Source organism: Camelina sativa, chromosome 13 (genome assembly GCF_000633955.1).
Source record: "Camelina sativa cultivar DH55 chromosome 13, Cs, whole genome shotgun sequence".
Classification (NCBI taxonomy): Eukaryota; Viridiplantae; Streptophyta; class Magnoliopsida; order Brassicales; family Brassicaceae; genus Camelina; species Camelina sativa.
The window spans coordinates 20,832,015-20,844,197 of record NC_025697.1 but is presented as its reverse complement, the minus strand read 5'-3'; the positions used below and the strand labels follow the sequence as shown (position 1 = coordinate 20,844,197).

General features: G+C 38.8%; 2 protein-coding genes across 2 annotated transcripts in view; both read right to left on the bottom strand.

Moving 5' to 3' along the window:
- The window catches only part of LOC104737296 (probable aminotransferase TAT4), a 5,619-nt gene extending 4,430 nt beyond the window's left edge, over positions 1–1,189 (bottom strand). The window contains exons 1-3 of the mRNA XM_010457434.2: positions 894–1,189; positions 356–695; positions 30–248 (exon numbers count right to left, since the gene is read on the bottom strand). Of these exons, the coding sequence (XP_010455736.1) occupies positions 30–248; positions 356–695; positions 894–1,144 (810 nt within the window). The 5' untranslated portion in view covers positions 1,145–1,189. The remainder of the gene's footprint in view (positions 1–29; positions 249–355; positions 696–893) is intronic.
- LOC104737297 (cysteine-rich receptor-like protein kinase 38) overlaps positions 1–12,183 on the bottom strand; it is a 44,428-nt gene that overhangs the window by 13,696 nt on the left and 18,549 nt on the right. The gene's annotated exons all lie outside the window — the stretch shown is intronic.

Here is a 12,183-nt window from a genome sequence, read left to right as displayed (position 1 = left end):
AAGAGTGATCGGAAAAAGTGGATTCGGACCTTGTTAGATTGGAAGACACCATCTAGATCGTTCAGCGCGAGCCAGCCGGTTTGCCATCCGGGTACATTCCATCCCTTCGATATAGAACCGAGAGTGATCACAGGTACGATCGACGAGAATTTCGCCATGGGAACAAAGGGATTACTCCCAAACACAGTCCATCTAAAAACTTCGTCAGAAGCCACCAGTATCCCTAGTTCTCGAGCCAACTCAGCCAGCTTATATATAAAGAGATATTTAATAGTTACGTTACACATTATCAAAGATGATATCATACAAGTTATAAGGTCACGTTGTATAGCTAATTAGAGTATCTGTAAAATACCTGCTTAAGATGAGCTTCAGAGTACGTGTTCCCATTAGGATTGTGTGGGTTAATAATAAGTATCGCACACGTGTTCTCGTCCACAAGCGCACGGACGCTGTCAAAGTCGATCTCATAGTTCTTTTCGCGGAGGAAAGTATATTCACGAACCTCAAATTTATTGTAGATTGCGTGGACCATGTCCCACGGAAAGCCTGGCTTCGGAAGCAAGATGTTGGCTTTCGGTGTATGCAAGATTTCAATTGCAAGCTCAATGGCTTGTTTGCATCCAACGGTCATAAACACGTCATCTGCAGTCAGTTTCTTCGGAAGATCTCGACTTAGATACTCTGCCACAGCACTGAGAATAACGGAAGCAAATAAAAATTTGTCACGGAAGATATACCAAGATACATAACAGAGTTAAGATGAAACCAGAAGTTTTATATGGGGCTAGATCATATTTTAAAACAATTTTTTTTTTTGTGGGACAGTTTTTCGTAGGACATTTCAAGCAAAATATCTTAAATGATCAACGATTATTCGATGTATATATTACCTTTTAGCCGCGGGAAGGTCAATACTTGGAGCATAGGCGTTTCCACTATCGTTAAGGACAGCTTTAACGACTGCCTTCTTAGCGGTATAGCTAGTCTCCGGGGCTTCACTTAGAGGGGGCAAAATAGGTTTTACATTTGGGTCACACATAGCCATGATTCTAGAGGTGTAACTGCCTAGGGTGGCAGCTGAAGCCTCTTTGGCTGCTTCGCTACCACTAAACTGCCAGTTGACGGAATTATTTTTCCCCATATTTCTTATAATATTTTTCTTTTTTAGATTTTTGGTTTGGTGATTATTTTCATCGCTATGAGTGGGATTATATAGTACAAGTCTCTACATTTTTCTATTAGAATAAAGCATGAAATGAAGTGAATTGAAGAAGTAAAGAATTGATGTTAAGTAGGAGATGTTAAGTAACGAATAAAATATGTGTATGATATGTAGTAAAGTATGATGTGTACATGTATGATGTGAGGTAAAAAATAAAACATGTGTGTAAATATGTGAAGAAAGGAATATGTTATGTAATGTATATTTCTCAAGACATGAACTATAGACACTTACGCTTATGTATTTATATAACAACAGCAAGAAAATAATAATGTATCTCGAGACCACCGTACATGTTAGAACGTGGATTTCCTTCTTTCAAGGTGATCACAAAATGTATTGTTGGCTCCTATTAAGATTCCAAATAACAAATTCTGAACTTTAAATCAAACCATTAACGATAAAATTAAATATAATTATATTTTTTTCATAGATGAGTAGAAAATTAGAAAATACATAGAAAGAATTTCTCAAAGATACATGCATGATTGATGCGCGTGATAAAAACACAATTTTATTTATCACATAGAATTATAGACGTATGTTTGTTTTTATATAAAATGTTTAGATTATTATAATTAATATTATGCCAAATATTTTATTAAACCATCAATTTTAGTAAAATAATAAATTTGTGATTCTTTAAATGTACCTATTATCATTACAAAATTATTTTGGTGGTCTTAGACAATTAAAACCTAAAAAAAGAGCATAGTATAATAACACAATGGTTTAAGAAAGAAAAAAAAAATAACTAAAATAATCCAAATTCTCATTAATCTATATTAACATTTTTGAAATACATTTTGTGTTATATCCTTTTACTTTTGCTTATTTAAAAATTTATTTACAACATTAACCCCTAAAAAATTTCCATAAGTAACATTTTACAGAAACTCAATTGTTAAAACTTCTTAAAACGACCAAAATGTGTTAGGTTTATTGCCATAAAATCTTGATAACATCTATACATTTCGATTTTTGCAAAAATAACTCTACCCATTAAAGTTTTAATCCCATAAAATCTCTAAACCTATCTTTAGAGATGGTATAATTGAACAAACAGAGGATCAAAAGTTTTCTGTATATTGTTGATGTTCGATCTACATACATATATAAACACAAAGACAATCTGTACAAATCATATCTTCTGCATATTAAGGAAACTAAATCACTCAGCTGATCTCAAGAGATTCAAGACCAACTTGATNGATGTTGGTTCAAGATGTTTCTCCAAACGCCAAGAAGATATATCACATCGCAGGGACACAAAAATTTGAGATCCCAAAAGAAGAAGTTCGGATCTCAGAAGTGTTCCAAGCGGTGGAGAAGGCAAAGGGAAATTTCAAGGTGTTTGCTTGGGGGCTTGCGGACACAACCCTTGAAGATGTTTTCATTAAGGTTGCTAGAACTTCTCAGGCCGTTAATGTCTTCTCTTGAATCTTTCGAAGATTATCATTTTTACATGTAATAAAATCGGCCATGCATAGGTTTGGTTCATGTACATGGTTGGTAAATGACAGTAGACTGGAAATTTATGAATTTCCCGATGATATATGTAAAAACAAAATTCTCTTTAGTAAACTGTTGCTAAATCAATTTGGGCTCACATGTGAATAATGACGTTGATACATGAAAAAACTATGCCTATATGAATTTTGTAAATTGTGGCTATATAAATATTTGGTTCACTCTTCATAAAGCCATAATTAATAAATTTAAAAAACTCTGCTAACGGTTTGTCATCACAACGAGTCTAGAGTTCTCACTCACAGCACTTGTTTAACTTTGGACACTCAAAGCATTGTTGAACTTTGGACACTACTTAACGTTAGAGATTGTTGGAGATGGATCCGGTTATCTCTTGGTTCACTCATGGTTAAGAAGACTTGGTCATCAAGTTGGTCGTGAATCTCTCGAGAATATATCTGCAAGTTGAAAGGCGGTGCCTACATGACGAAAGGTGATATTGCCACGAATAAGCTCATCCCGAACAAAATGACAGTCAATCTCTATGTTCTTTGTCCGTTCATGAAATACTAGATTGGTAGCAATATGTATAGTCGACTGACTGTCACAACACACAACCATCGGTTGATCATGACGCACCCCAAGCGTGAACAACAACTGTTTTAACCATTTTAATTCTGAAGTAAGAAACGACATTGCACGGTACTCCGCCTCTGCAGAAGACTTGCTCATTGTGTCCTGTTTTCTGGTTTTCCAAGAGATTGGTGAGTCCCTAAGCTGAACAATAAAACCGGTAACAGAACGACGTGTTAGAGGATATGTGGCATAGTCAGAATCACACCAACCAGTGATTTGAAAACCACCGTTGGAACGAAGCAAGATACGTTGTCCTGGATCAGATTTCAGATAACGAACAATACGAAGTGCAGCATCCCAATGAGCCTCTCGAGGCTGCTGCATAAACTGAGCTAGCATATGAACCGAGAAAGCAAGATCAGGTCATGTGACAGCCAAATAAATCAAGCGACCAATCAGTCGTCGATACCTCTGTGGATCAGGAAGAAGTGAAGACGTAGATAAGAACAAATCATGAGTTTGTTCAAGAGGAAATGCCGCTGGTTTAGCACCCATCAGACCAGTTTCAGAGATGATGTCCAACACATATTTGCGTTGACAGATATAGATGCCAGTGGCGTTCCTAGCCACCTCTATCCCCAAAAAAATATTTCAAAGGCCCCAAATCCTTCATGTGAAAACAAGAAGATAAATCGTCTTTGAAATCCTGAGTCGCCTTGGAAGAGCTGCCCGCAATGATTAAATCATCAACGTATATCAAGATATTGATGTGAACAAGACCTCTGTCGAGAGTAAATAGAGAGTAATCAGAAAGTGACTGCACAAACCCATAACTCTTCAAAGCGGTTGTTAACTTCTCAAACCAACATCAGGGATCCTGTTTTAAACCGTATAAAGCTTTGTGAAGGTGACATACCTTGTTAGGATGAGATGCACCAAAACCGGGAGGCAGTTTCATGTAAACCTCTTCCTGAAGATCACCGTGTAAGAACGCATTGTGAACATCCATTTGATGGATTTCCCAGTTACGTTTTGCGGCGACATCAAGAAATAAGCGAACTGTCCCTATCTTTGCAACCGGTGCAAAGGTTTCACCATAATCTTCACCCTCTTTTTGTTTGTTACCCATAGTAACAAGACGAGATTTATACCGTTCGACCGAGCCATCCGAATTATGCTTAACTTTGTAGACCCACTGACACCCAATAGCTCGTTTACCTGAAGGTAAATCCACAATTGACCAAGTCTTATTTGCTTCTTGCGCATCAATTTCAGTAGTCATAGATTTATTCCATCGTTTGTCTACCACTGCCTCTTTATATGAACGTGGTTCACCAGCCGTTGCAATGGCGACCATATAAGCAACATGAGACCCAGAAAAACGCCTCTTTGTATCGTGATTTGAGATTGGATATCGTACCTTATCAGAGACTTCACATACAGCGGAGTTGACGACATAGTCTTTCAAAGTCACTGGTGGTTCTCTTTTTCGTTGGCTCTGCCGAGGAGGAGGTGGGACCGGCAGAGCAGCAACAGCAGCTGATGGTGGAGTTTGTCGGGGAGGTGGTGGTGGAGGAGAAGGAATCGGCACCGGAGAGGAAGAAAAAGGTGCCGATGAAGCTGTTGACGGAGAACCAGGTGAATTATGGGATGTCGGTGAGGAAGTCTCGAGAATATGCGACGGAGAGGAAGGAGTATCGTGGGATGGTGGAGCTGGAGTGTCATGTGGGCTAGAGCCTGTTGAAGTTGGGCCTAACACAGTTAATGGATTTAATTGTGTTGAATTCTCATGTTCTGCTAACGGGCCAGGAGAGAGAGAAGCCCATAACTGTGACTTGTCTTCTTCATTCACGATTTTGGCCGACGAAGAAGACCTCGAGAAGAAGGGAAATTCAGCTTCCGAGAACACCACATCTCGGGATACAAAAAATTCTTCTGCTTCAACATCAAATAAACGCCATCCCTTCTGACCATGCGGATAACCCACAAATAACACACCGCCGACTTCGTGACTCAAATTTGTCACTGTGACGTCTCGGATTATATGCATAACAGAGACTACCAAAAACCCGTAGGTGTTCATAGTGTGGTGGCTTCTTATGAAGACGTTCATACGGAGTCTGATTGTTGAGCACTGGACTCGGCGTCCTATTGATTAAATAAGCCGCCGTGAGAACACACTCCCCCCACGGTCAAGTGCTTCAGATTCTGACGGTCGAGTGCTCCATGTTTTGTTGGTTTTCTCCTTGATTTATCTCCTATTCGCTCCATTTATTGTACTCTTCTCATCCCAGATGCTATTTCCGTGCTTCTTGAGTCCAATTCACCTGTTTAAACAATAAATAATGCAAATGCAATGCAAATCCTACTCTAATGCACAAACAGTCCTTAAACTATATGAAAGTGACAAAATAGGCTAATAAAACATGTAAAAGATGTAAACAAACAGTGGTTAAACAAGGTAAAATATATACATATCAACTCTCCCAAACCGAGTCTTTGCTTGCCCTCAAGCAAACAAGACATAAGAAGGAAAAGAGGTTTGAAAGTGGGATCTCAGAACCTTAAACATGTAAATAGACTAGCTACAATCAATTTCCAAGTTACTAGTACTATGATGCAAGGTGAATGAGCTATACTTAAAGATTTTAGACAAGCCTTTCACAACCTTAACTGATTCAAGCCTTAGACTTCCACATGCATTCAAATCAGTCATTTCCTTTAACATTCATTAAGCAAGAACATGAATCAGATTATGCAATGTTCAAACTCATTTGACTTGGTAATAAAGGTTAGAGACAAAAAAGGTCTCTCTTTTGAGTGGGGCTTATCAAATACAAGGGTTCTCTCACAAAAAGTGGATTGAGCTTTAGAAGAAGGCTAAAGGTAAGATCACTTAGACTCATACAAGAACAGAACCTAGTCTACCCAAAGGTACCCAAAGTGTTTGCTCCTAACATTCTAGTCCCATAATGTCCTAATTCTACCCTTAAGCTTCATCTTTTCTCTTTGTCCTATTCTCTTTTCTGTTTTTAAGTCTTAGGAGAGGTTTCTTACTGATTTCTCTAGTGGAATGGGGGTTTCTTTCTTAAATGCTAAGGTGCTCTTTCTTACTTGTTTCCCAAGTCATAAAGCTTTTTACTAGACTCTTATTTTCTTTCTTTCTTTTCTTTGACCATAACCTTATTTGAAACTTTTACTACACCCCATTCTTTCACTTAGAGCTTGAATTAATTTGAAATACTTCTCTCCTAAGGACTTTACCCTTTTCTTTCTCTTTTCACTCTTTTCTTTTCTTTTCTTTTTGAACACACCAAGTCCCAAACCCAGAAATTAAACCACCTAGTCCTATCTAGTTTGAAAAATGCAAACTAGAACTACACAAGGATTTATTCTTGTCAGTTCAAACCTAACACTTTCTACCAAGATCAATCCCAAAATAGGCCTCACACACTCAAGAATAAACATGGCTTGAAAGAAAGGTTGGTTATGGGTGGGGAAAAACTGATTCAATGATGAAATCAGCTACTTGGATCAACAAGAGTGGTAAAAATAGGAAAGATGATCTAAATATGTATAAAGTATCCATGAGTTTAAAACAATGCACAAACGGATATTTAAAAATCAAAATTAGGTTCTTATAAATAGGAAATGACTTCAAATCACAACCTGCTTCAGTTTAGACAGAATGCAATATAGAAATTCTAGACTTGGTTCAATCTTATGTTTCTAGCCACTCAACTAGCATCAAAATACTATTAACTTGGGCATTGATCCTAGTTTAGTGAATTCAAACAATGTTAACAAGGCTAAACTCATCATTGATCCCCAATGAAATACATTAAACATGCTAACAAGATCCTAATATGCAATGCAAACTACATGAACACTCTGTTTTTTAAAGTTTTTTGTGAAAAAAAATCAAATTTTTAGGTTTTTCTATGCCTTAGATTCAATGCAAGTATTAATGTGGAATTAAAAATAAGAAAACAGCAAACTATGTTAAATGCTGTCTTAAACTCTCCCCCAAACTTAAATTACACAGTCCCTTGTGTAATAAAAATTTGAAAGAGAATTTAAGAACTGAAACAGAGAAAACATTCAACTAATTGGTATAAACATTGGATAAGGTGAAATTGGTACCTCAAGGGTTGTTGAATAAGCTATCCACATCTTCAGACATGCTGTCATATGTGTAGGTTGAGCTTTGGGCTTGATTCTGACTTGCTGAAGGAGATGGGAGATACTCGACTATGGCGCCGGACATGCACTCGATCGAGTGCTCAGTCGAGTGACTTGGTCGAGTGCTTTATCGAGTTGGGAAGTGTTGTCCTTTGATGTAACTATATTTTACCATATTTTAGGCCTTGTTTAGTTCATGTTTTGCATCATATAGAAGTGATTCCTTAAGTTTTATAGCCATTTCTGTCCAAATATGCACTTAGGATGTTTAGAAGCATGCATTGCATACATTTGTGCATTTGGAGTATTATTAGGTGTTATGGAGTTCTAAAACGGTAAGGAAGGACTTGGTGTTATTTCTGGAGCTAAACAAGAGGATTGGACGTATCAGGAAGGGAAAAGAAGGCACTCGACCACACCACTCGAGCAGGCACACGGTAAAGTACTTGGTCAAATTCATAACGTGCTCCTCAAAGATCCATTCAAATGAAGATCTTCTGTTGCGATTCAGCTTCAGCCTTCTTCACGAGAGACGAGAGCTGTAGTAAATTGAGTTACCTTTCCTATGTCGGTGGTTTCAAGTCAATCGGAGGTGTATTTCAAGAGTTATTCCGATTTTACTGAACAGATATCATCCCAGATCGAGGACTTGACCGTTGGAAGAAGCAGAAGAAGAGGTCACTCGACCATGCACTCGACCGAGCACATGGTCGAGTTGTGAGCCGCCTCTCTATTTTGTCCTCTAGCCATTTTAGGGCTTCCCTTCCTTCCTATATAAACCTATTGTACTGTATGGTCGTAAAGAGAGCACTTTTTAGAAAAAAATATCTAAACCTAGTTTTTACCCTTTTGAGGATTGTCTACTTTTTCTTTTCTTTTTTGCTTAGATCATTAGCCACTTTTGTACCAAAAACCAAGAATCTTTTGATACTTGTTGGTTCCACAACTTTCTAAGTATTGAGTATTTGAGTTTGATTTCTTCTTCAATATTGTAGATCTTTGTCTCATCTATCTAATCATGCAAGTTTCATTGATTTTTGGGTTTATGACTTTGTTCATCATGTTTTGTTTAGTAGTGGGTAGAGATCTTAAGGATGGATTAGGCTGGGTAAAGGTTATGGGTGTTTAGATTGATCAAGCTTTATTGTTATATATCTCTTATGGCTTAGATATGCTCTATGCTATCTTTATACTGAGAGGGTGAGGATAGATCTCAGGCTTCTTAACATCACACCAATTTTTAAGTTGGTAGATAAGGCTAATGCTGGAGATCATCATTAAGCATGCTAAGAGGTTAGATGTTTTGTTTGATTTTTGACAATAATGATCTAGGTTTTAATGTCTGCTTTTATATTTAATAGCTAGTGAGAGCTAGGTCTAAGAGTATCTAAGCTTGATTGTTATTGCCATGAGAATGGATTAACAAGTCTTGGAAGATCATTGTCTAGAGATATCTCATTGTTGATTGAGGTTTGTTGGTCAATCTAGATAATCATAGCTTAAGCCCAGCCCATGAATCCATCCTTAGGACCTTTTTTTGTTTATTGATTTCCTGTTTTAATCATGTGAATCTCTTGCTGTTTGATTCAGTTTTGCTTGCTCTGTTTTCATTGTTGTCCTGTCTCTGTTTTTCATCCGCAAGTTAACTCGACCCCCCACTCGACCATGCACTCAACCGAGTGCTAGGTCGAGCTCCAGTTTACTTACTTGTTTATGCATTGTTCTGTTTCATTTCAGTTTTCTCTTGTTGCATTTGTTAGTAGTTTTCTATTTCTTAGCATAGTTCATTGCACTTGTTCTATTGTTTAATTATGCATTAGTATTGTCTTAAGTTGCTTTAATCTTCTGCATTTACATTTCTTTCACTAGGTTGTTAGAAAGAAATCAACTTGATATTTGGCTTAACTTGAATGAATTGATCACATCTTGACTGCTTACATATCACACTCTTTACGGATTGACATCCTTTATGCTACAACATCATAAGGGTATTGAAACACCTTGCACAGCATTTGATCATCTTAGCCTATGTTTGTTTGTTTGTTCATCATCCATTAATTCATAGGTTAAGGGACAGAAAAATACTTGTTTCATCCTTGGTGCCCAAAATATTGTTGCATAAGTGCATGGTCCATGAAGTACTGCGGTGGGAAGGGAGGGTAAGCTTGGCCATAGGGGTAAGGTGGATAACCCTGAGGAGCTGGGAAGCCGTATTGAGGCATGGAGAAGTGCTCGGCCGAGTGCATTTAAGGCACTCGGTCGAGTGTCGTTTCGAGTGCGCTGGTCGAGTGCCTCGAATTAGGCTGTTCTGCGCGGATTGTACCTCTTCTCCTTAGTGATGGCTCAAATGATGATGCTCTAGAAGGCTCCAAAGTGTTTCCAGCTCTAGATAGTACTCTGGTTGAGCTGCTCCTTCTCAATTTCTCAGCTGGTGTTGGGGATGTGCTTCCACTCTTCAATTCAACAATTTCCTTTTTCATACCCTTGATGGACTTGGACATCTTAGCCAACTTCTTCTTCAGCTTCTTAGTTGTCTTACCATGCCACTTGTTCCACTTTTGGAGTAGTGTCACCCTCTTGGCTGTCTCTCTTACTCCTCTAGTATCTCTTGGTTGAGGCTCATAGTCTTCAAAGTAGAACTGTTCTTCCCCATCAGCCATATCAACATCACCAGCTTGTTCTTCAACATAAGGGGCTGATCCATCAAACAGTAGCTCAGCTGCTGGCCAAAAATCAATGTTGAGCCCTTGACTTATTGATGTAGTTCCTTGGTTTGGCAGCACAAATTGAGCCTTGCCTACTGTTGGGTGGTCAAAATTGAACAGATACTTCCCATGATGCTTCTCCTTGGCAAGAATGAGAGTGGAGGTGAGATATGGGATATCAATCCATCTAGACTGGGTCTTTTCACCTCTAAGTGGGACATTTGCAGCTTTAAGTATTGGAGTAATGATGCCTTCAATGGTTAGGACTCCAGTTGAGCCCCTCTTGTGTAGCTTGCTGACCCAACTTCTGTAGTAGGTTATTTGATCAATGAGGACCATGACAAAGTCAGTTGGGACCCTACTCCCACAGATTGTGACTCCATCTCTTGTTTTATCCATAACACCATAGAGGGCCATATCTATCACCTTGAGCTCACTTTCATTTAAGTTCCCAGTTTCTTTTCTAGCAAACATTGTGTTAGCTAGAGCTTTATGGAAATACCTCAGAACTGGGCTTCTGATTTTGGAGCTCTTGGATGTGGCTGAATAGTATGGTTTGTCATCACCAATGGTGTTCCAAACAGAGTACAATTCTTCCTTTGGCATCACCATGTTGCAGTCAGTTCCAGTTTCAAACCCATAGATTGTGGCTACCTCCAAAAGTGACATCTCATATTGTTTTCCTCTGATGGTGAAGGTGATAAAACCAGCTCCTCTCTCTGGATCAACCCTATCAGTGAAGTAGTGTATTTGGACAGTGGATATGAACTCACAACTCTCTCTTTGGTATCCCTCCATGGTTATTTCCATGAACTTGGTTAAACTCAGGATTTCAAAGAGAATCTTCAAATCATCAGCTATGCCAAGCTCCTCCATAGNGGACATCTTAGCCAACTTCTTCTTCAGCTTCTTAGTTGTCTTACCATGCCACTTGTTCCACTTTTGGAGTAGTGTCACCCTCTTGGCTGTCTCTCTTACTCCTCTAGTATCTCTTGGTTGAGGCTCATAGTCTTCAAAGTAGAACTGTTCTTCCCCATCAGCCATATCAACATCACCAGCTTGTTCTTCAACATAAGGGGCTGATCCATCAAACAGTAGCTCAGCTGCTGGCCAAAAATCAATGTTGAGCCCTTGACTTATTGATGTAGTTCCTTGGTTTGGCAGCACAAATTGAGCCTTGCCTACTGTTGGGTGGTCAAAATTGAACAGATACTTCCCATGATGCTTCTCCTTGGCAAGAATGAGAGTGGAGGTGAGATATGGGATATCAATCCATCTAGACTGGGTCTTTTCACCTCTAAGTGGGACATTTGCAGCTTTAAGTATTGGAGTAATGATGCCTTCAATGGTTAGGACTCCAGTTGAGCCCCTCTTGTGTAGCTTGCTGACCCAACTTCTGTAGTAGGTTATTTGATCAATGAGGACCATGACAAAGTCAGTTGGGACCCTACTCCCACAGATTGTGACTCCATCTCTTGTTTTATCCATAACACCATAGAGGGCCATATCTATCACCTTGAGCTCACTTTCATTTAAGTTCCCAGTTTCTTTTCTAGCAAACATTGTGTTAGCTAGAGCTTTATGGAAATACCTCAGAACTGGGCTTCTGATTTTGGAGCTCTTGGATGTGGCTGAATAGTATGGTTTGTCATCACCAATGGTGTTCCAAACAGAGTACAATTCTTCCTTTGGCATCACCATGTTGCAGTCAGTTCCAGTTTCAAACCCATAGATTGTGGCTACCTCCAAAAGTGACATCTCATATTGTTTTCCTCTGATGGTGAAGGTGATAAAACCAGCTCCTCTCTCTGGATCAACCCTATCAGTGAAGTAGTGTATTTGGACAGTGGATATGAACTCACAACTCTCTCTTTGGTATCCCTCCATGGTTATTTCCATGAACTTGGTTAAACTCAGGATTTCAAAGAGAATCTTCAAATCATCAGCTATGCCAAGCTCCTCCATAGTATTCTTGTGAGGATACCTGTTCCCTTGAAACTTCATTGTCATTAGGGCCTCAAAGAG